General features: G+C 36.8%; 4 protein-coding genes across 9 annotated transcripts; all 4 read right to left on the bottom strand.

The window, feature by feature from the left end:
- Window positions 1-558: 558 nt before the first annotated feature.
- LOC147484518 (putative LRR receptor-like serine/threonine-protein kinase At3g47570) lies at window positions 559-4,489 on the bottom strand. Of its 5 annotated transcripts, XM_086576892.1 has the most exons (4): window positions 4,135-4,489; window positions 3,898-4,022; window positions 1,790-2,320; window positions 559-1,119 (listed from the first exon to the last, which is right to left on the bottom strand). In XM_086576892.1, exons 1-4 carry the CDS (start codon window positions 4,263-4,265, stop codon window positions 722-724), a joined length of 1,185 nt encoding a protein of 394 aa, XP_086433018.1. In that variant the 5' UTR covers window positions 4,266-4,489; the 3' UTR covers window positions 559-721. The 5 variants fall into 5 exon arrangements, with proteins under 5 accessions (XP_086433018.1, XP_086433016.1, XP_086433015.1 ...); XM_086576890.1 differs by having other exon boundaries at window positions 3,898-4,486; XM_086576889.1 differs by having other exon boundaries at window positions 1,790-4,022; window positions 4,135-4,167.
- A 3,085-nt stretch (window positions 4,490-7,574) lies between these two features.
- On the bottom strand, window positions 7,575-17,063 carry LOC147484516 (uncharacterized). Its single transcript, XM_086576874.1, is given in 4 exon segments — window positions 7,575-8,180; window positions 13,310-13,741; window positions 14,339-14,847; window positions 14,849-17,063. Coding segments are annotated over 3 exon segments (3,075 nt in total). The 5' UTR covers window positions 17,029-17,063; the 3' UTR covers window positions 7,575-8,180; window positions 13,310-13,355.
- Window positions 8,489-12,937, bottom strand: LOC147484517 (rhomboid-like protein 20). 2 transcript variants are annotated; one of them, XM_086576914.1, is made up of 7 exons: window positions 12,606-12,937; window positions 12,049-12,189; window positions 11,751-11,817; window positions 10,386-10,542; window positions 10,164-10,265; window positions 9,167-9,292; window positions 8,489-8,820 (listed from the first exon to the last, which is right to left on the bottom strand). In XM_086576914.1, exons 4-7 carry the CDS (start codon window positions 10,521-10,523, stop codon window positions 8,803-8,805), a joined length of 384 nt encoding a protein of 127 aa, XP_086433040.1. In that variant the 5' UTR covers window positions 10,524-10,542; window positions 11,751-11,817; window positions 12,049-12,189; window positions 12,606-12,937; the 3' UTR covers window positions 8,489-8,802. The 2 variants fall into 2 exon arrangements, with proteins under 2 accessions (XP_086433040.1, XP_086433041.1); XM_086576915.1 differs by lacking the exon at window positions 10,386-10,542.
- Window positions 17,064-21,569: 4,506 nt separating the features above from the next.
- LOC147484515 (uncharacterized) lies at window positions 21,570-23,673 on the bottom strand. Its single transcript, XM_086576894.1, has one exon. It carries the CDS (start codon window positions 23,563-23,565, stop codon window positions 22,246-22,248), a length of 1,320 nt encoding a protein of 439 aa, XP_086433020.1. The 5' UTR covers window positions 23,566-23,673; the 3' UTR covers window positions 21,570-22,245.
- Window positions 23,674-23,951: the final 278 nt, after the last annotated feature.

The raw sequence follows: 23,951 nt of genomic DNA, 5'->3' as shown, positions 1-23,951 counted from the left end.
CGAAATTTGCTATCAGATTCTGTGGTAGCATTCTTCAAATTTGAAGAGTATGCTACCACCACCTAGAGATGCTCTAATAGATGAAGTTATTAGATGTTATGGTAGAAAAAATGAAAGCATTTGGAGTTCTGGACTGACTTCTGAGTATGGACGCCACTCGAAATGACTTCTAGTGTTGGACGCCAGGCCAGTGAGAGTGGCGTCTAGTGTAGTAAAACTTTCAAACAATAAGGATTGTGTTCCATTGGGAGTGGGGTCATTTGCTCTCCTCTGTGGCAGGCCCGAGCCACCTTGCATATTTAGTTGCATATACCATTATGGGGTTACAAAGATTCAAAGTGAGAAATTCAGCTGAAGGTAGAGGAATACGGTTATGGGGCCACTGAAGGGAGATTTTCATTGTTTTAGAGGGGTATAGAAGTGAGTTGGTCTTAACAAAGATTGCATAATAACTGAATTGATACAAAATCAACAGTAACTATCACCTCATAAAGGTAGAGCATGTGGCCGCTATTTTGTGAATTATGTAGACCTGTACTAGTTGGTAGCAAACACATGTATGAAGAATCTACCTTCAATTTCTTTTTTGCTCTAGTTATATATAGATGTTTTATACATCTCAGATTAACATAAACGAAAGAAAATTACCGTGCAAAACAATGGGCTCTCTCTATCTCTTTCATATTCATTTATTTGTAAAAGATGTGATTTTACTTTTCAATTAAACCTTTGTTGGAGGCGTACCAAGAAATGTGTCTCTGATAGCGTGCAATTCGTTACTGACTTCTCTAATATCCATCCTCTCTAACGGTGATTCAACAGAACATGCAACCCCAATTTTGACTATTGCAGTCATGCACTCTAGCAGTTTGGTTCTTCTGTGGTTGCAGATTCCTAAACTATTAGCATCTCCTAAAGCGTCATCTCCATCAGATAGAAGTATTGGATCTACGATTTTTGTAAGTTGGTCTTGCAAACTATTGCTAGCATGGTTATGGAGGCTTAAACCGTCTTTAAACATCTCATCAGTTGGTCTCCTTCCTGTGGACATTTCCAACACAAGAATTCCATAACTGTACACATCTCCTTGTGTGGATGCATCAGCTCCCATACCATATTCTGCAATATATACATCAATCACTAGTTTCCATAAAACCATTTAAATGTAACAAAAATGAAAAAAAAAAAAAAAATATATATATATATATATATATATATATATATATATATATATATATATATATATATATATATATATATAATAGTAATATCATAATGCTTTACATACATCCATTAATATACTACCGAGAGATTGAAAAGCTAGCTCCTCACACTCATCAGTTAAGATATTGATAGAAGTAAACAAATTAGCTTAATTACCACAACCACAGTTCTTTACTCTTCGATCTTTTGAATTTTAACTCCACTAACATAGACTGAAAAGAAATTATATCAAATTAATTAATCATTTTATTATCTCTAACAGCTTTTTATTCACACTAATTTTCCTTTTTTCTCTTTTAAGATATCTAAATTAATAAGTATGATATAAGTTCTGGAGATGAAAACATCCAACCATCCAAGGCTCTCCTTAAGCTCATGTACCTAGGTGTTAATAGTGTCAAACTTAACACGGGGAATAAAAAAGAGGCAAAAGGATTTGAGTTTCACTAAAATGTGGCTGCACGGAAAGATTATAACTAATGCAATATGCCAGATATTGATTTTCATGCATTTATGAATTGTAAAAAGGACTGAAATCAACATACATCGATCTTTAAATTCCTACCTGGAGCGGCATAGCCAATAGATCCCTTGACCCCTGAGGTACTTTGATTATCATGCAAGTTCTCTATTGAACCCGGAAGAAGCTTTGCTAAGCCAAAATCACCAACATGGGCTACCATATCATTATCAAGAAGCACGTTGCTTGGCTTTAGATCACGATGAATAACCAAAACGTGACACTCGTGATGAAGATAGCAAAGAGCAGAAGCAACATCAATCGCGACGTTTAGTCTTTGAAGTAGGTTCAAATTTGATTCTTCATTTTGTTCATTGATCTCTTGATGCAGCCACTTCTCTAAACTTCCATTTGGCATGAACTCAAAGACTAGTGCTTTGAATTCAATTCCTTCATAATCCACACTAGAGCAAGAAGTTAGAATCTTTACAAGATTTCGATGGCGGATATTGCGCAATGATTCACACTCAGCCACAAAACTCTTTAAAGCTCCTCTCAATTGAAGTTTGAACACCTTAACAGCAACAACGGTTTCATATTGGTTCAGTATTCCCTTATACACACTACCAAAACCACCTGAACCAACAAAATTAGCTGGAGAAAATCCACCAGTCGCTTGAGAAAGATCTCCATAAGAGACCTTGAGATGCTGATCACTAAATGATGGCAAAGAAGCCGTTTTAAGTTTACTTTTTCTTCTCAAGTAAAATATTAGAGAACCTGATGCCAAAAGAATGAACACGGCCACACTGATCCAAATTGCTATCCTGGAAGGATTGGACCTTCCATGTTTTTTTACACCTTGTTTTACAGATTTGTTAAATCGGCATGGTGGCAATTGCAATTCAGGTATACCCCCACAGAGATCAGAATTTCCAGCTACTAAAAAATTGCTTGCAATTTTAAAGATCCCGTTCACTGGCACCTCACCTTCAAGTTTATTGAAAGATAGATTCAACCACCGGAGATAAGGAAAGCCCTCTAAATATTTTGGAATTCCACCAGACAAGTTGTTCCTTGATAGATCCAACCCTTGGACATTCTTTAAAGAACTCAAAGATTGAGGAACTATCCCTTCAAACAAATTTCCGTCCAAGTATACATTTTCCAAACTCAAACACTCACCAAGAGTACTAGGTATTAAACCAGACAACTTATTTCCAGACACCTTGATATCAACAAGATTTATTAGTTTTCCTACTTCTAAAGGTAGAGAACCAGTTAAGGAGTTCATAGAGAAGTTAAGAACAACCAAAGAGGAAAGGTTAAAGATCTCTTTAGGTAGGGTACCATTTAGGTTGTTTTGTTCCAGACCCAGTTCTTGCAATTGGCTAAGAGCACCAAGACCTGAAGGAATGTTTCCTTCCAGTCTATTACTTCCTAAATACAAGTCACTCAATTTAGTATTGTTTGCTAGAGAAGATGGGATCGGTTCAGACAATTTGTTTTCGTACAGATATAACCCTTGTAAACTACGGAGTTTTCCAATAGAAGATGGAATACTACCGTAAAAATTATTAGACTTAGACTTAATAAAAACAAATTGACCAAGTTCCCAATCCCTTCTGGGATAATTCCAGATATTTGATTGCCTCCTAGATGCAATCTCTCCATATTGGAGAGATTGGTAATAGAGTTCGGGAATACACCTCCGAAATTGTTTCGGCCCAAGCCCAATGCCTTTAGATTACTGGAGTTGGTCAAATAAGTGATAAAACTCAAATCATGGGCTTCTCCTGTTCCTAGATGATTGTGTTCAAGATTTAGCCATTCAATGGTTTGAGGGAATTGAAAATCCTTAGGAACTTGTCCTTTGAAATTGTTTGTTGAAATATCAAATATTTGAAGTTTAGAAGCATTAGCTAATGAAACTGGGAGTAGTCCAGAAAGTTGATTTATACCCCCATAGAATTTTACAAGATTAGGAAGAGTGATGCCCATGTCTGGTGGAAGACTACCACTAAATTGGTTATCGACAATTTCTAATTCATTCAGGGATGAGATGTTGAAAATTGTTAAAGGTACCTCACCAGACAGTCTATTAAGTCCAACATTGAAGGATATTAAGCCTGACATTCTACCAAAGCTGGCTGGAATACCTCCAACCAATTTATTTTCTGTTGTAAAGAAGGTTTGAAGCGACGAAAGATTACCTAAAGAAGGGGGTAGCACTCCTGTCAGATTGCTTCTTTGAATAAGCAAGATTTCAAGCTTTGACAATAAGCCAAGCTCTGCCGGAATATTCCCTGACAGGTTGTTCCAACTTAAATTAATGCCCCTGAGTTTAGTACATTGGGTTAGATTGACTGGAATTTCTCCTTCGAAAGTGTTATCCCACAGATTGAGTTTTTGAAGACGAAACAACCGACCAATTTCTTGTGGGATCTCACCGTAGAGTTGATTGTGCTTTAAGTCGATGACCCTTAGGAAACTGAGGTTTCCAACATGAGGGGATAACGATCCAACCAAACTCTGGCTGGAAAGATTCAAACTTACGACTCTTGGATGACGCTTGCCGCATTTAATGCCTTGCCACTGACAGAAATGGAAAGATTGGTTCCAGGAGTTTAAGCCGCCTTGAATTCCATCTCTAATAGCGATTAGAGAGTGAAGATCAGTCTCATTTCCAGAGCTGGCCATAAAAGGTTTTGTTAGGAAGATGATGTAAAAATTAAGTAATGTAAATGCCTGCAGGTTTGAAATCATCTTTGCCAATTGTATAAACTAAAAGGTATGTGGTGTACTAATATATAGTAGGAGCATAGCGCCTCTTCTTTTACCCCACAATCGCTGTTTTTTTGTTTTTGTTTTTCTTATTTTTTGGTAACCTCATTTTCTTCCCTACTTTACAACTGTAATCCATTCATTGTATGTGTGCATAACATACTCTTTTGGCTGCTTTGGTTGACTTGTAGAATAATTTGTTAACTTATACGGCGCAACTGGTGGTCAAGTTTTCATTAGATCGAGGGAAGGCTGGCACCCATGCTCTCTTGGGACCTCTAGTATTCAGTGTCGGTGCTCCATCCTTTGTCCTTATATTGTTTAGTTTGTCCCCCCCCCTCCCCAATTACTCCATGTAAAAGCGGATTTTGGGTTGTACACTTCTTCCTTCAGTGAAATCTGGATTAGCTAATTGTAAGTGATCAATTAATCGAATCGAGTCTGAATAGTGCAGGAGTCAAAGCTGACATTGTGACATTAATGTCGAGTGAAGGTTGAGTCAGATGAATAGTTGAGTATATGGATGCTCAGGGTAAACATTCTGAGTAGAAACGTGGTTCTTCACTGTAAAACTGTGTGGAAAAAAGAAGTGATTAAGCAGACTGCATTCAGTATAGGGTGAAGCTTAGTGATGCTATTGTGCGAATGTAAACGTTCTTACACATCATCTAAATGTTCTTAACCATTCTGAGTAGAAAAGTGGATCATCACTGTAAAACTGAGTGGAAAAAATCAGTGATTAAGCAGACTGCAATGGTCTCCCAATCGTCAGTTAAGATATTGATAAGTAAAAAAAACTTGTTTAATTTCCACCACAACTAATTCTCTGACAACTTTTCATTTAATTTGCACTGACGTACAATTCCTTTTTCCTCTTTTAAAATATCTACATAATAACTATTTTTTTTTTTTGACTATCTAAATAACTATGCTATAAGCTCTGGAACTGAAAACATTCAACTATTGAAGGCCCTACTGTACCTATATCAGCTCGTGTAACTGGGGTGTTAATGGTGTCGAACTTAACACGGGGAAAAAGAGGCAAAAGGATTTTAGTTTCACTAAAATGTGGCCGCACATAAAGATTATAACTAATGCATTATACCATATATTGATTTCATGCATTTATTGAATTGGAAAAAGGACTGAAATCAGCATATGTCAATAATTAAATTCCTACCTAGAGCAGCATAGCCAATGGATCCTTTTGCCCTTGTTGAGATACTTTGATTATCAAGCAAGTTCTCTAGTGATCCCGAAAAAAACTAGCTTTGCCAAACCAAAATCACCAACATGAGCTACCATATCATTATCAAGAAGCACATTGCTTGGCTTTAGATCACGATGAATAACCAAAATATGGCACTCGTGATGAAGATAGCGAAGCGCAGAAGCAACATCAATGGCGATATTTAGTCTTTGAAGTAGGCACAAATTCGATTCTTCATCTTGTTCACTAATCTCTTGATGCAACCACTTCTCTAAACTTGCATTTGGCATGAACTCAAAGACTAGTGCTTTGAATTCATTTCCTTCACAATCCACATTAGAGCAAGAAGTTAGAATCTTAACAAGATTTCAATGGCGGATATTACGCAATGATTCACGCTCTGCCATAAAACTTTTTGAAGCTCATTTTAATTGAAGTTTGAACACCTTAATAGCAACAACAGTTTCAGATTGGTTGAGCATTCCCTTATACACACTTCCAAAACCACCTGAACCAACAAAATTAGTTGGAGAAAATCCACCAGTCGCTTGAGAACGATCTCCATAAGAGACTTTAAGATGCTTATCATTGAATGATTGCGAAGAAGCCGTATCAAGTTTTCATTTTCTTTTCAAGTAAAATATTAGAGAGCAAGATGCCAAAAGAATGGCCACAGCCACACTGATCAAAATCAAGTGAGCAAAGTGAACGTTTTTGGGAGAAGTGGGGGTACATGCCTCAAAAGTAGTTTGGTAGGTTTCTATCTGTCCTCAATCTCTCACTTCCCTCTCCCTCCTACAGTGAGCAAACCCAACTCTCTCTCTCTCCTCACCCACAAACCCATCTCTCCCTCTCTCTTCTCCACCCTACGCTCACGCCCACAGTTATCTAGTTGTTATTTTGGAAGTATTGGACCTTCTCTGATACTCAAATAAAATGGTTTCTTCATATGACTGTTAGAGCTCTTGAAGCAGGAATAGGTAAAACAAAATTGGCCGAGAAATTCAGAACGAAAACAATTTAAACGGGTTAAGCAGAAAACTCTTAATAGATACAATTCAAATTGGTAAAAGCGCAAAACTACCATAATCTTTTGTTTTTTTATTAGTAGAGTTCTATCAGCAGAAGAAAGTTCAATTCTTAGGTTTCAGCTAACCAATTCTTAGGTCCAATCAGATTTACAAAAATATCTAGCAGAATGTAAATTTTAAGTTTGTCACCATGGCATCATGCATCAAATTTTATGCCCTGCAAAGAACAAGTTACTAATTACTGTGTCACGAAGAAGCATGAAACCTATTCTAGGAGTAAATTTTATTTACTGAAAGAATATGCTATAGTAACTCAATCTGTTCATAACCAACTATAAGACAGATTTAACAGATTGAAGGATTTGCAATAGACTACTACAGTCATCGTATCCAAAACTTCATTAATGGAACTTGCAGAATGAGGATTCAAGAAAAGATTATATGTGTACAGCAACTAGAAACGGAGTTCAGACTTCAGACTTCAGAGATCCTCCTGCAATCAGTAGCGGACCCACATTATTCCCAGGATAAATTTATGTTACCACTTCAAATAGTAATGGATTTTGGGTTGAGCGAGCATTCTGAAACTTGACTGTAGCAAATTGTGTTTTCTGTCCAGAGATTTTAGTGGTTATAAATGGTGATTCTACATTTGCTGACTTGCATTACCTACGAATAAAACAGCAGCAAACATGACCACGCTTTTGTACAGATTCTAAGAACAACATTTTATGTTTCGGTCTTAAAAGCATATGGTGAGCATCAACACTGCCGAGTGCCAAAAGCTGTTACTTACATAAGTTAATAGATGAAGATATTAGATGTTATAGTAGAATAATAAATGAAAGCATTTGGAGTTCTGGACTGATAAAAAAATATTTCCTTATATTCTCTTACTAGGAGTTCATGAATTTGAATTTATACCAATTGACAATGGCCACTACAGGCCATGTTACAAACGTGACTAAAAGAAAATAAAGTACCACATCGTTCAAATCTCTATACAAAATCTAATCTTTCCAGATAAAGAAATGATTACACCAGACTGATTACATAGTTTCACCCTAAACTTGGCAAATCATTTGTGTATGTGAAATGATGATCTAGCACCATGCATATATGCAGCGAAACAGCCAAACCACAAAAGATATCATAAGCCCCTGGACAGTTGCTGAGTAGATCAACATGGGTCAGAAGTGGATGACTATGCTTCTTTGATGGTTATTATCCCGGCAAACAGGATTCAGTTAGCATTGCCAATTTGAAAACCCAATTTTCTTTTTTATCCCCCTACTTACCAGGGTTTGAATTAGTGAGATTGTGCTTCAAGAAGGATGTTTGTGGCCACGTTGACGTCGTTTCTTGGCTGTCTTGCCGAGTTCCTGTCAAAACCCATTGAAACCAGCGTTGCGATGGAATTGTCAGATGGCTCCACGGTAGAAGCAATAGGAGCAGCGGAAGGATAATTTCCCTGAACCAAGAAAATTAGTTAGTGATCGACTCACAAGGAGAGAATAAGAGTAGGGCAGGGAACAGGTTCGGGTTTGGGGTCCGAATCTGAATATTTTGTAAATATTTCTATCGAATCTGAATTCAAATCCCAAACCCGATCGGGTAACACTAAAAATGTGAAAAATTACATAAAACATGTATCCGAGCACAAATTATCCGTATCCGACCCGAATTTAAATACTGTTATAGAAATGTATCCGAACTTGACATATTCGGGGTTGGGTCAGGTCGGGTTCAATTCTCTGCCCTAAATGAGAGAAGAGGAAGTACAAAAGGAATCGCCCATTGCTTGTTTTCATTGTGATTGCTATTCTTATACTTATTATTATACAAAACAAGGATCCATTACAAATTTAGGCAACCCAAAAGCGTAAACCACAGTGCCCGTCATCTATTATAGGTATAGCAATACTTTTCCGTATGCTATACTGCGGAAAGCCACATTTGAGTCAACACAAAGACAGCGCACAAGACCAAGCAAAGTGGAATCCAAGACAAGTGTGAATAAAAATGCCCTTCCAGTAAGACACTAACTCGGGAGCATCCAACAAAGCAAAACAAAATGGCTGACGGCCACAATATCAAAGCATCCCAGAAATCTGAACCATATCAAAATGCAATGGAACATATGAAAGTGGAATTCTTGTGGCGGGATGGTGGAGCATTAGATGTGACGTGATCTACTATAAGTCAGTAATCTACTCACCAAAATTTAAACATCAATGCAGCAAATGAAGATCTGTGAGAGGCTAAAGTTATCATATGATTCATCAACATTTAAAGTGGAGCAATGTCAGACATAAATTTGGATAAGAACTTCACATGGTAATAACATTAACACACATGATGTGAGAATATAGTTTTGTGCAATAAAACAAAGCTAACATCCATAAGTTCTTCAAAATTGAGAAACAACAATAAAAATCATTTACTAACACTACTTGCCTCCACTTCACGGCCGGTATAAGATGGTATGTTTCCAATTACATTCCTGCCTGATGCTGAAGGGGATGATCCTCCCAAAGTGGGCCAACACAGTCGTGAAAAGAATGAACTGACAAACTCCGGGAACTGCAAAAGTTATTCCATAAACAAATTACATTGTCAAGAAAGACCATGATGTGAAAGATTTAGGACATGTATGGAAAGATTTAGGACATGATGTGAAAGGTTTAGACCATGAAGTAACAAAGAAAGCCAAAACACTGCTCCAAATATGGAAAATAGCATGCATATGGCACCCTAGGAGTTGTATGACATTTGGTCATTGGGAATTACTTGTTCAAGTGAAATAAAAAGGAACTGATTTTGCAATAAGAACCAGATAATCATTTAGCTATTATACATACAGTTGTTTCAATTTCGTATCAGACAGTCTGTACACTTCACAATCTAAATATTTTACTGAGATCTGTGTGCCTAATATAAGAGAGCAACTCTCGACAAAAAACCTATGGTTAAACATAAAATCACTCATTTAGAAAAAGAAAAAGAAGCTCCACAAGATGATCTATAACTATATATAGTACCGTTTTTTTGGAGTTATGTTTTCTTCATTCCAGATAACTAAAAAATTACAATTAGCTGCATTATCAAAATATTGTATTTGAGTACAGCTTGGCTCAATAGATCTTTTGTATAAAATAGTCTGAATGACTGAAATTGTTGCTCCATTCAATGAAGAGCTACTAAGTGCAGGTGCCGACTAGCAAAGTCGGTAAAACCTTTGGGTGATGATACCATAGGTATGGGGCTCAAACCCTCCTAGCATCAAAGAGTTACTGATCTCATTTAAAACAGACTTGCCAATCCAAAAAAAAACTACTAAGCTGGCTACTAGCCTACTAGTGAAATCTAAGTAATCTTTCTACTGCCACATAAGAACATGCCCAGCTAAATTATATAAACAAGGTTAAGAACAATTGGAAAACTAAAAACTAACCTTGATGTGGCGTGTATGCCGGAAATATTCGAACGATAGAGAAGACTGGCAAGAACACCACATGCCTGGCAGAATAGATTTTTTCCTCGACGAGAAAAGGAACTGTGAGGTGACAGTAAAAATACAGTTAGCATTTAATTGAGAAAAAAACTATTTCAGGTCGAGCCAGTCTTGAAATTGATAAAAAGGTAAAACCATGAAGTAGTTATAGAACTAAGTTACCTGAAGACCTGCTAAATATACAAACGACTTGTCAGAGAAGTTAATTCCAAAAATGTGAAACCGTGTCGAAACTGGAATGTCAGAGTAGAACGGTACAAACGAAGGAAATATAAGACCAGAAGGTCCAAATGCCTGCATGTTCAAGGAAGGATCGGATCTGCAAAATCAAAGAAATAAAATTTCCACCTAATTTATTATTTTACAATCCTTTCAATAAAAAAATCCATAAAAAAATTAAGTGCTAAAAAAAAACTAGTGAACTCTTCAAATAGTATGGTCCAACAAACTAAAACTTCTCATCAATATGAATCTCGAATCTGTGCAACTGCAAATGTAAATTAAACTAGTTACGAACAACACACAAATTGGAGCAACACGTTTTCAACTTAAAAAAAACATGAGGTATCATCCAAATCTGCAGCAGTGCAGATCAAACTAGGCTCTTTCTAGATAACCATTATGTCTAATGCCAAACATAAGAGTGAGACAAACAAAAACATAAAAAGTAGAAAAGGATAACCAATCAGGTGGCTACATGAATTATTTGTGGATGGTTTTGGCTGTGGAAACAATAATGAGGCTGTAGGTCAAAGGTTTTCCATCCTAGACCATTGTTAATTTGTTACAACTTATAAGGATAATCATGACTGAGAAGCAATAATTAGTCTAAAGCTCTTACATCTTTGGATAGAGAAAATAGTCATGGTTCTACCGCTGTTGATTTTTGTCCAACAATATTGAAATTGTTTGGGGCATGAGATGTTGATAAACGTGCTCTCAATGGGCCTAAATTAATTAGTTTTCTTGAACATAAGTTTTAATTAAATAGTTTACCTATAAAATTAACTTTTAATGATATTCATGATCTTACCACTTAGGTAATATAAAATCCACATCTAAAACCCCGGAGTAAAAACTTTAATAAAAACTACTTAGATAATATTCATCATCTTACAACTACGAATTTGCTACTTCTGCTGATTTAGATTTGTTAATGAATGTAAATGATTCCCCAGTAATTGTGAGATAAAGTTTCTATAGTATCTCACTCTTTAAATGTATGTATAAAGCGCTCACAATTTTTTAGTTTAATAAAATATTGTGAGTATATCAAAGCTTTCTTGTTAACAGACCAACGAATGAAGAATTCCATGTTCCAACAAATCTACCAAAGCACAAGATGAAAAACACATTCACCCCTGAGTAAGCAATAATACTAAAGTACAGAAGTATGGAACCAAATAAAGACATCATAGAACCTTTAAGCTGATGATAAAGAAAGTAAAAGGCAAATTCACTTAAATCAAAGTTGTATAAATCAGAAAGGCAACCCATAATTCTCAATTGAAAATAAAAGAAGTGCACCTTTAAAGAATGCCAAAGCAATAGCCTCAAACAAGGATGAGACTACCACGGAGAACAAGATAAAGGCCTGCACAACAGAAATGATAGACATGAAGACTTTGATTGATATAACTAACTAGTTATACCACCATTAATATTTCAGTGGTAGAAAAAAATTGCAAGGCAGCATAGACCAACAAGGGACCATGATTCGCGTAGAGGTTCTATTGTCTGCCAGTAGTGAGAACATGAATTTTCAACACAGTGAACATACAAAAATCCAAAGAAAGAAAGAACCGTGTGGGGGTAGATAACTCACCGAATATTTATTGGACCCAATTTGCCTCTCAAATACCCTGAAGTAGTAGAGTAAATACAGTCCAAACATCAATGCCGGTGTCGATGAAAAGGCAAAGACAGACGCAAATAACCTTCAAATACGAAGCCTCCTAAAGATGTCCTGTCAAAAATAAACAAACAAAAACTCAGTCCACAGGTAAAGAGATCTATAAAAAGGAGTTTTTGTTTACAAATGAGATCACAGTGCCCTGGAATGAGCCTAATTGCAGCTTGAGTTTAAGAACACAAACAGACTGCGAAGTGGAGCATAAAACGACATGAAAATCCTCGTACTTTACACTCTTCTAAATTTCTAAAACACAAACTTAATAATTAAGAACTCGACAACAATGCATTACTCATTATAAACAACAACCAATAATCAAAATATATACCAATCATATATTTCCAATCTAATCAATACCCAAATCTTTAAACACAAATTAAAGTCCCAACCCAACATCCTAAACAAAATTCAAACAAACCCCATCTCATAAAATTAATAAAAAAATCACTACTAAAAAAAAAATGGAGTACCTGATATGATAAACCGAGTTTGCAAGAAGAACCTCGAACTCCAATCAAGATCGTAAGAAGAGCAGATGCATAACTGGAGCATTATCTGACAACATGTAGTATCTGCTAACAATTAGACCAACTCCACCAGTTTCAGTGGATACATCCTTATATTCTCATTCTACAGTGGAGAGGGTTACAATGATGAGTGCTAGAATGGTTCTGACTTCTGAGTATGGGACGCCACTCGAAATGGCTTCTAGTGTTGGACGCCAGGCCAGTGAGAGTTGCGCCTAGTGTAGTCAAACTTTCACAAGATAAGGATTGTGTTCCATTGGGAGTGGGGTCATCAGCTGCAGGTAGAGGAATACGGTTATGGGGGACACTGAAGGGAGATTTTCATGATTTTAGAGGGGTATAGAAGTGAGTTGGTCTTAGCTCTTAACAAAGATTGCATAATAACTGAATTGATACAAAATCAACAGTAACTATCACCCCACAAAAGTAGAGCATGTGGCTGCTATTTTGTGAATTATGTAGACCTATACTAGTTGGTAGCAAACACATGTATGAAGAATCTACCTTCAATTTCTTTTTTGCTCTAGTTATATATAGATGTTTCTATACATCTCAAATTAACATAAACGAAGGAAAATTACAGTGCAAAACAATGAGCTTTTTCTATCTCTTTCATATTCATTTATTTGTAAAAGATGTGATTTTACCTTTCAATTAAACCTTCGTTGGAGGCAGTTACGTTCTTTGTGAACCCTAGTACGTACCAAGAAATGTGTCTCTGATAGCGTGCAATTCGTTACTGACTTCTCTAATATCCATCCTCTCTAACGGTGATTCAACAGAACATGCAACCCCAATTTTGACTATTGCAGTCATGCACTCTAGCAGTTTTGTTCTTCTGTGATTGTCGATTCCCAAGCTATTAGTATCTCCTAAAGCGTCATCTCCATCAGATAGAAGTATTGGATCTACGATCTTTGTAAGTTGATCTTGCAAACTTTTGCTAGCATAGTTATGGAGGTTTAAACCGTCTTTAAACATCTCATCGGTTGGTCTCCTTCCTGTGGACATTTCCAACACAAGAATTCCATAACTGTACACATCTCCTTGTGTAGATGCATCAGCTCCCATACCATATTCTGCAATATATACATCAATTACTAGTTTCCATAAAACCATTTAAATGTAACAAAAATGAAATATATATATATCATAATGCTTTACATACATCCATTAATATACTACAGATTGAGAGATTGGAAAACTAGCTCCTCACAATCGTCAGTTAAGATATTGATAGAAATAAACAAACTAGCTTAATTACCACAACCACAGTTCTTTACTCCTCAATCTTTTGAAATTTTAACTCCACTAACATAGATTGAAAAGAAATTAGATCAAATTAATTAATCGTTTTATTATCTCTAACAGCTTTTTATTCGCACTAACTTTCCTTTTTCCTCTTTTAAGATATCTAAATTAATAAGTATGATATAAGCTCCGGAGATGAAAACATCCAACTATCCAAGGCCCTCCTTAAGCTCATGTACCTGGGTGTTAATGGTGTCAAACTTAACATGGGGAATAAAAAAGAGGCAAAAGGATTTAAGTTTCACTAAAATGTGGCTGCACGGAAAGATTATAACTAATAATGCGGTATACTTGATATTAAATTCATGCATTTATAAATTATAAAAATGACTGAAATCAGCATACATCTATCTTTAAATTCCAACCTGGAGCGGCATAGCCAATAGATCCTTTTACCCCTGTTGAGGTACTTTGATTATCATGCAAGTTCTCTATTGATCCCGGAAGAAGCTTTGCTAAGCCAAAATCACCAACATGGGCAACCATATCATTATCAAGAAGCACATTGCTTGGCTTTAGATCACAATGTATAACCAAAACGTGGCACTCGTGATGAAGATAGCAAAGAGCAGAAGCAACATCAATCGCGACATTTAATCTTTGAAGTAGGTTCAAATTCGATTCTTCATTTTGTTCATTGATCTCTTGATGCAACCACTTCTCTAAACTTCCATTTGGCATGAACTCAAAGACTAGTGCTTTGAATTCAATTCCTTCGTAATCCACACTAGAGCAAGAAGTTAGAATCTTAACAAGATTTCGATGACGGATATTGCGCAATGATTCACACTCTGCCACAAAACTCTTTAAAGCTCCTCTCAATTGAAGTTTGAACACCTTAACAGCAACAACGGTTTCATATTGGTTGAGCATTCCCTTTATACACGCTGCCAAAACCACCTGAACCAACAAAATTAGCTGGAGAAAATCCACCAGTCGCTTGAGAAAGATCTCCATAAGAGACCTTGAGATGCTGATCACGAAATGATGGCAAAGAAGCCGTTTTAAGTTTAGTTTTTCTTCTCAAGTAAAATATTAGAGAACCTGATGCCAAAAGAATAAACACGGTCACACTGATCCAAATTGCTATCCTGGAAGGATCGGACCTTCCATGTTTTTTTATACCTTGCTTTACTGATTTGTTAAATCGGCATGGTGGCAATTGCAGTTCAGGTATACCCCCACAGAGATTAGAATTCCCAGCTACTGAAAAATTGCTTGCACTTTTAAAGATCCCGTTCACTGGCACCTCACCTTCAAGTTTATTGAAAGATAGATTCAACCGCCGGAGGTATGGAAAGCCCTCTAAATATTTTGGAATTCCACCAGACAAGTTGTTTCTTGATAGATCCAACCATTGGACATTCTTTAAAGAACTCAAAGATTGAGGAACTATCCCTCCAAACAAATTTCCGTCCAAATATAAATTTTCCAAACTCAAACACTCACCAAGAGTACTAGGTATTAAACCAGACAACTTATTTCCAGACACCTTGATATCAACAAGATTTTTTAGTTTTCCTACTTCTAAAGGTAAGGAACCAGTTAAGGAGTTCATAGAGATGCTAAGAACAAGCAAAGAGGAAAGGCTAAAGATATCTTTAGGTAGGGCACCATTTAGGTTGTTTTGTCCCAGACTCAGAAATTGCAATCGGCTAAGAGCACCAAGACCTGAAGGAATGTTTCCTTCCAGTCTGTTCCTTCGTAAATACAAAATACTCAATTTAGTATTGTTTGCCAGAGAAGATGGGATCAGTCCAGACAATTTGTTTTCATCCAGACGTAACCCTTGTAAACTATGAAGTTTTCCAATAGAAGATGGAATACTACCGGAAAAGTTATTAGACCCGAGACTTAATTTAAACAAACTGACCAGGTTCCCAATCCCTTCTGGGATAATTCCAGATATTTGATTGACTCCTAGAGACAATATCTCCATTCGGTTGGAGAGATTGGTAATAGAGTTCGGGAATACACCTCCGAAATTGTTATGGCCCAAGCCCAATACCTTTAGATTACTGGAGTTGGTCAAATAAGTGATAAAACTCAAATCATGAGCTTCTCCTGTTCCTAGCTGATTGAGTTCAAGATTTATCCATTCGATAGTTTGAGGGAATTGAAAATCCTTAGGAATTTGTCCTTCAAATTTGTTTACTGGAATATCAAAATCTTGGAGTTTAGAAGCATTAGCTAATGAAACTGGGAGTAGTCCAGAAAGTTGATTTATAGCCCCATAGAATTTTACAAGATTAGGAAGAGTGATGCCCATGTCTGGTGGAAGATTACCACTAAATTGGTTATCGACAATTGCTAAGATATTCAAGGATGAGATGTTGAAAATTGTTAAAGGGGCCTCACCAGACAGTGTATTACGTCCAACATCCAAGATTTTTAAGCTTGACAGTCTACCAAAGCTCGCTGGAATACTTCCAACCAAATTATTTTCATGTATATTGAAGTTTTGAAGCGACGAAATATTACCTAAAGAAGGTGGTAGCACTCCAGTCAGATTGGTTCTTCCAATACTCAAGAGTTCAAGCTTTGACAATGAGCCAAGCTCTGCCGGAATATTCCCTGTAAATTTGTTCCAACTTATATTAAAGACCCTGAGTTCAGTACATTGGGTTAGATTGATTGGAATTTCTCCTTCGAAAGTGTTATCCCACAGAGTGAGTTCTTGAAGACGAGACAACCGACCAATTTCTTGTGGGATATCACCGTAGAGTTGATTGTGCTGCAGGTCGATGAACCTTAGGAAAGTGAGGTTTCCAATATGAGGCGATAACGATCCAGCCAAACTCTGGCTGGAAAGATTCAAACTTATGACTCTTTGATGACGTTTGCCGCATTTAATGCCTTGCCACTGACAGAAATGGAAAGATTGGTTCCAGGAGCTTAAGCCGCCTTCGATTCCATCTCTAATGGAAATTAGAGACTGGAGATCAGTCTCATTTCCTGAGGTGGCCATAGAAGGTTTTGTTTGTGACATCAACTGATTAAAGAGTAGGAAGATGATGTAAAAGTAAAGTAATGTAAATGCCTGGTTTGAAATCATCTTTGCGAATTGTATAAACTAAGGTATGTGGTGTAGTAATATATAGGAGCATAGCGCCTACTTTACAACTGTAATCCATTCATTGTATGTGTGCATAACATACTTTTTTGGCTGCTTTGGTTGACTCGTAGAATAACTTGGTTGACTTATAAAATAATTTGGTTTCAGTCTTCAAATTTGTTGGCTTATGAGTTATGAGTCAATCGCTCCATTAATCTTGCCTCTTCTTTTACCCCACAATCGTTTTTTTTTGTTTCTTTTTTTACCTCTATGTACTTATTTGTTTTGATATTTAAACAAAACATTTTTTGGCTCACAGAAATGCCAACTTAACATGTTAGTGGCACCCCACACCTACAGGCTACAGCTACAATATGAGAAATTGAGAATCTAAACTTGGATAAAAAGTTTTATCTACTAAAGAGTCACAGAGTAATGCATATAATTAACATGAACATAGAGTGTTTGTTGGCCAGACTGTAAAGAAGAAATATCCAACTGTACATACCACTGAACTTGAGGTCCAAAACTCCAAAAATAGATGAGAAAACAAGTGGGTTTTCAACTTAATACAAGAAAAAGGACTTAAAATGACAACAGAGAAAGCCTAAACAGCAAGTTGGTGTTGATGGGAAGTTGGTGTTGNGGTTTCATCTTCACTGAAGCAACAATGAAGCTTTAGAGATTTTTCTAAGCTTAGAGAAGAGTCTGATAAACTTAGAGGAATTGTTTCAACCAACATCTCCCTATGGAGATAGGAACAGTAAGTGTGAAATGTGTTGGGAGTCACATTTAAGTGAAAGCTGAGGCCAAATAAGAAGTCCACTTCAAGGAAGTTCATCTCTGTTAATTTGTTATAGAAAACCTGAAGACACAGCAGTACAATTTGGCGATCAGACGAGCAGTGTTCCTGGCATCATCAAGGCCACAGTGTGCACGTCCCTCCCATGCTAACCCAGCCAGCTGAACTGCCTCTTTGATATTGCAGCGGACTCCACCAAATACCTCATTGAATGGAACTCTCAAGTTGATCCATCTGAGCCAGAGTTCAAAAGAGAACCAAGTCAGAAGCTTTTATGATTGTGCTTCTTTATCGTCGTGAAAAAGCATTCTCCAAAATTAGATAATTCAAATATAGATGGGATTAAAGAATTCACTAGAATTACCTGTTGAACTAGGGAGGTTTCCGGATCCTCTTAAAACGACACTCTGATTCTAACATCACACGACAATCCCAGTTAGACCATGTAACAACAGCGAAATTTGTGTGCTTAATTCCCTTGTCTTCCAACCACTTATCATGCATCAGTAAAGCTTCACTAAGAGGAACGCCTCTTTCCACCTGGCACCACACCCAGTCGTTACAGGATAAAGAAAGTATGGAACCAAATAAAGACATCATAGAACCTTTAAGCTGATGATAAAGAAAGTAAAAGGCAAATTCACATAAAATCAAAGTTGCATAAATCAGAAAGGCAACCCATAATTCTCAATTGAAAATAAAAGAAGTGCACCTTTAAAGAATGCCAAAGCAATAGCCTCAAACAAGGATGAGACTACCACGGAGAACAAGATAAAGGCCTGCACAACAGAAATGATAGACATGAAGACTTTGATTGATATAACTAACTAGTTATACCACCATTAATATTTCAGTAGTAGAAAAAAATTGCAAGGCAGCATAGACCAACAAGGGACCATGATTCGCATAGAGGTTCTATTGTCTGCCAGTAGTGAGAACATGAATTTTCAACACAGTGAACATGCAAAAATCCAGACAAACAAAGAACCGTGTGGGGGTAGATAACTCACCGAGTATTTATTGGGCCCAATTTGCCTCTCAAATACCCTGAAGTAGTAGAGTAAATACAGTCCAAACATCAATGCCGGTGTCGATGAAAAGGCAAAGACAGACGCAAATAACCTCCAAATACGAAGCCTCTAAAGATGTCCTGTCAAAAAAATGGAGTACCTGATATGATAAACCGAGTTTGCAAGAAGAACCTCGAACTCCAATCAAGATCGTAAGAAGAGCAGATGCATAACTGGAGCATTATCTGACAACATGTAGTATCTGCTAACAATTAGACCAACTCCACCAGTTTCAGTGGATACATCCGTATATTCTCATTCTATAGTGGAGAGGGATACAATAATGAGCGCTAGAATGGTTCTGACTTCTGAGTATGGGACGCCACTCGAAATGGCTGTTGGATGCCAGGCCAGTGAGAGTGGCGCCTAGTGTAGTCAAACTTTCAAACGATAAGGATTGTGTTCCATTGGGAGTGGGGTCATCTGCTCTCCTCTGTGGCCAGACCTGAGCCACCTTGCATATTTAGTTGCATATACCATTATGGGGTTACAAAGATTCAAAATGAGAAATTCAGCTGCACGCAGAGGAATACGGTTATGAGGGCCACTAAAGGGAGATTTTCATGGTTTTAGAGGGGTATAGAAGATTGCATAATAACTGAATTGATACAAAATCAACAGTAACTATCACCTCACAAAAGTAGAGCATGTGGCCGCTATTTTGTGAATTATGTAGACCTGTACTAGTTGGTAGCAAACACATGTATGAAGAATCTACCTTCAATTTCTTTTTTGCTCTAGTTATATATAGATGTTTCTATACATTTCAGATTAACATAAACGAAGGAAAATTACAGTGCAAAACAATGAGCTCTCTCTATCTATTTCATATTCATTTATTTGTAAAAGATGTGATTTTATCTTTCAATTAAACCTGCGTTGGAGTCAGTTACGTTCTCTGTGAACCCTAGTACCAAGAAATGTGTCTCTAATAGCATGCAATTCGTTACTGACATCTCTAATATCCATCCTCTCTGACGGTGATTCAACAGAACATGCAACCCCAATTTTGACTATTGCAGTCATGCACTCTAGCAGTTTTGTTCTTCTATGATTGCCGATTCCTATGTTATTAGCTTCTCCTAAAGTGTCATCTCCTTCAGATAGAAGTATTGGATCTACGATCTTTATAAGTTGTTCTTGCAAACTGTTGCTAGCATAGTTATGGAGGCTTAAACCGTCATTAAACATCTCATCGGTTGGTCTCCTTCCTGTGGACATTTCCAACACAAGAATTCCATAACTGTACACATCTCCTTGTGTGGATGCATCAGCTCCCATACCATATTCTGCAATATATACATCAATTACTAGTTTCCATAAAACCATTTAAATCTAACAAAAATATATATATTAAGTGCCATTGACCAGTAAAAAGAAAATGAAAAAAATATATAAAAAAATATATATATATATATATATATATATATATATATATATATATAGTAATATCGTAATGCTTTACATACATCCATTAATATACTACAGATCGAGAGATTGAAAAGCTAGCTCCTCACAATCATCACTTAAGATATTGATAGAAGTAAACAAACTAGCTTAATTACCACAACCACAGTTCTTTACTCCTCGATCTTTTGAATTTTAACTCCACTAATATAGACTGAAAAGAAATTAGATCAAATTAATTTATCGTTTTATTATCTCTAACAGCTTTTTATTCGCACTAACATTCCTTTTTCCTCTTTTAAGATATCTAAATTAATAAGTATGTTATAAGCTCCGGAGATGAAAACATCCAACTATCCAAGGCCCTCCTTAAGCTCGTGTACCTAGGTGTTAATGGTGTCGAACTTAACACAGGGAATAAAAAAGAAGCTAAAGGATTTAAGTTTCACTAAAATGTGGCTGCACGGAAAGATTAAAACTAATGCAGTATGCCAGATATTGATTTTCATGCATTTATGAATTGTAAAAAGGACTGAAATCAACATACGTTGATCTTTAAATTCCTACCTGGAGCGGCATAGCCAATAGATCCCTTTACCCCTATTGAGGTACTCTGATTATCATGCAAGTTCTCTATTGATCCCGAAAGAAGCTTTGCTAAGCCAAAATCACCAACATGGGCTACCATATCATTATCAAGAAGCACATTGCTTGGCTTTAGATCACGATGAATAACCAAAACGTGGCACTCGTGATGAAGATAGCTAAGCGCAGAAGCAACATCAATCGCAACATTTAGTCTTTGAAGTAGGTTCAAATTCGATTCTTCATCTTGTTCGCTAATCTCTTGATGCAACCACTTATCTAAACCTCCATTTGGCATGAACTCAAAGACTAGTGCTTTAAATTCATTTCCTTCGTAATCCACACTAGAGCAAGAAGTTAGAATCTTAACAAGGTTTCGATGGCGGATGTTACGCAATGATTCACACTCTGCCACGAAACTCTTTAAAGCTCCTCTCAATTGAAGTTTGAACACCTTAACAGCAACAATGATTTCGTATTGGTTAAGCATTCCCTTATACACACTGCCAAAACCACCTGAACCAACAAAATTAGCTAGAGAAAATCCACCAGTCGCTTGAGAAAGATCTCCATAAGAGACCTTGAGATGCCGATCACTAAATGATGGCAAAGAAGCCGTTTTAAGTTTACTTTTTCTTCTCAAGTAAAATATTAGAGAACCTGATGCCAAAAGAATAAACACGGCCACACTGATCAAAATTGTTATCCTGGAAGGATCGGACCTTCCATGTTTTTTTACACCTTGTTTTACAGATTTGTTAAATCGGCATGGCGGAAATTGCAGTTCAAGTATACCCCCACAGAGATCAAAATTCCCAGCTACTGAAAAATTGCTTGCACTTTTAAAGATCCCGTTCATTGGCACCTCACCTTCAAGTTTATTGAAGGATAGATTCAACCTCTGGAGATACGGAAAGTCCTCCAAATATTTTGGAATTCCACCAGACAAGTTGTTCTTTGATAGATCTAACTCTTCGACATTCTTTAAAGAACTCAAAGATTGAGGAACTATCCCTTCAAACAAATTTTCGCTCAAGGCAAGAAATTGCAAACTCAGACAATCACCAAGAGTACTAGGCAATAATCCAGATAACTTATTTCCAAACGCATTCATTTCACCAAGATTTTTTATTTTTCCTACTTCTAAAGGTAGGGAGCCAGTGAAGGAGTTCATAGAGATGCTAAGAAGAAGCAAAGAGGAAAGGTTAAAGATCTCTTTAGGCAGGGTACCATTTAGGTTGTTTTGTTCCAGATGCAGAAATTGCAATTGGCTAAGAGCACCAAGACCTGAAGGAATGTTTCCTTCCAGTCTATTGCTTCCTAAATACAATACACTCAATTTAGTATTGTTTGCTAGAGAAGATGGAATTGGTCCAGACAATTTGTTTCCGGACAGATATAACCCCGTAAACTACGGAGTTTTCCAATAGAAGATGGAATACTACCGTAAAAGTTATTAGACTCGAGACCTAATCTAAACAAACTGACCAGGTTCCCAATCCCTTCTGGGATAATTCCAGATATTTGATTGCCTCCTAGAGTCAATATCTCCATTCGGTTGGAGAGATTGGTAATAGAGTTCGGGAATACACCTCCGAAATTGTTTTGGTTCAAGCCCAAGAATTTTAGATTACTGGAGTTAGTCAAATAAGTGATAAAACTCAAATCATGAGCTTCTCCTGTTCCTAGATGATTGCGTCCAAGATTTATCCATTCGATAGTTTGAGGGAATTGAAAATCCTTAGGAATTTGTCCTTCAAAATTGTTATTTGAAATATCAAATAGTTGAAGTTTAGAAGCATTAGCTAATGAAACTGGGAGTAGTCCAGAAAGTTGATTTCCACCACCATAGAAACCGACGAGATTAGGAAGAGTGATGCCCATGTCTGGTGGAAGATTACCACTAAATTGGTTACCATCAATTGCTAAGATATTCAAGGATGAGATGTTGAAAATTGTTAAGGGGACCTCACCAGATAGTAAATTACCTCCAACAGCGAATTTTTGTAAGCTTGACAGTCTACCAAAGCTGGCTGGAATACTTCCAACCAATTTATTATCAGCTGTGGAGAAGGCTTGAAGTGACGAAAGATTACTTAAAGAAGAGGGTAGCACTCCTGTCAGTTTGTTTTCTTCAATACTCAAGAATTCAAGCTTTGACAATGAGCCAAGCTTTGCCAGAATAATCCCTGACAATTTGTTCCAACCTAAATTAAGGAACCTGAGTTCAGTACATTGGGTTAGATTGACTGGAATTTCTCCTTCCAAAGTGTTATTGAATAGATTGAGTGCTTGAAGACGAAACAACCGACCAGTTTCTTGTGGGATCTCACCGTAGAATGTATTGTTACTAAGGTTGATGACCCTTAGGAAACTGAGGTTTCCAATATGAGGCGATAACGATCCAACCAAACTCTGGCTGGAAAGATTCAAACTTATGACTCTTTGATGACGCTTGCCGCATTTAATGCCTTGCCACTGACAGAAATGGAAAGATTGGTTCCACGAGCTTAAGCCGCCTTCAATTCCATCTCTAATGGCAATTAGAGACTGGAGATCAGTCTCATTTCCTGAGGTGGCCATAGAAGGTTTTGTTTGTAACATCAACTGGTTAAAGAGTAGGAAGATGATGTAAAAGTTAAGTAATGTAAATGCCTGCAGGTTTGAAATCATCTTTGCGAATTGTACAAACTAAAAAGATATGTGGTGTAGTAATATATAGGAGCATAGCGCCTCTTCTTTTACCCCACAATCGCTGTTTTTTTGTTCTTCTTTTTCTTATTTTTTGGTAACCTCATTTTCTTCCCTACTTTACAACTGTATGTGTGCATAACATACCTTTTTGGTTGCTTTGGTTGACTTGTAGAATAATTTGGTTGACTTATAAAATAATTTGGTTTCAGTCTTCAAATTTGTTGGCTTATGAGCCAATCTCTCCATTAATCTTGCCTCTTCTTTTACCCACAATCGTTTTTTTTTGGTTTCTTCTTTTACCTCTATGTACTTATTTGTTTTGATATTTAAACAAAACATTTTTTGGCTCACAGAAATGCCAACTT

Source organism: Coptis chinensis, chromosome 8 (genome assembly GCF_015680905.1).
Source record: "Coptis chinensis isolate HL-2020 chromosome 8, ASM1568090v1, whole genome shotgun sequence".
Classification (NCBI taxonomy): domain Eukaryota; kingdom Viridiplantae; phylum Streptophyta; class Magnoliopsida; order Ranunculales; family Ranunculaceae; genus Coptis; species Coptis chinensis.
This window is presented reverse-complemented; position numbering and strand designations above follow the sequence as displayed.

Coding starts and splice junctions, on each gene's coding strand:
- LOC147484518 (XM_086576889.1), bottom strand. CDS start 2,978: ATGAACTCCTTAACTGGTTCTCTACCTTTAGAAGTAGGAAAACTAATA. Junction 1,120..1,789: donor TATTGGCTATGCCGCTCCAG/GTAGGAATTTAA, acceptor TATATATTGCAG/AATATGGTATGGGAGCTGAT.
- LOC147484517 (XM_086576914.1), bottom strand. CDS start 10,523: ATGCAGGCATTTGGACCTTCTGGTCTTATATTTCCTTCGTTTGTACCG. Junction 10,266..10,385: donor TATATTTAGCAGGTCTTCAG/GTAACTTAGTTC, acceptor GTCACCTCACAG/TTCCTTTTCTCGTCGAGGAA. Junction 9,293..10,163: donor GGCATACACGCCACATCAAG/GTTAGTTTTTAG, acceptor TAACTTTTGCAG/TTCCCGGAGTTTGTCAGTTC.
- LOC147484515 (XM_086576894.1), bottom strand. CDS start 23,565: ATGATTTCAAACCTGCAGGCATTTACATTACTTAACTTTTACATCATC.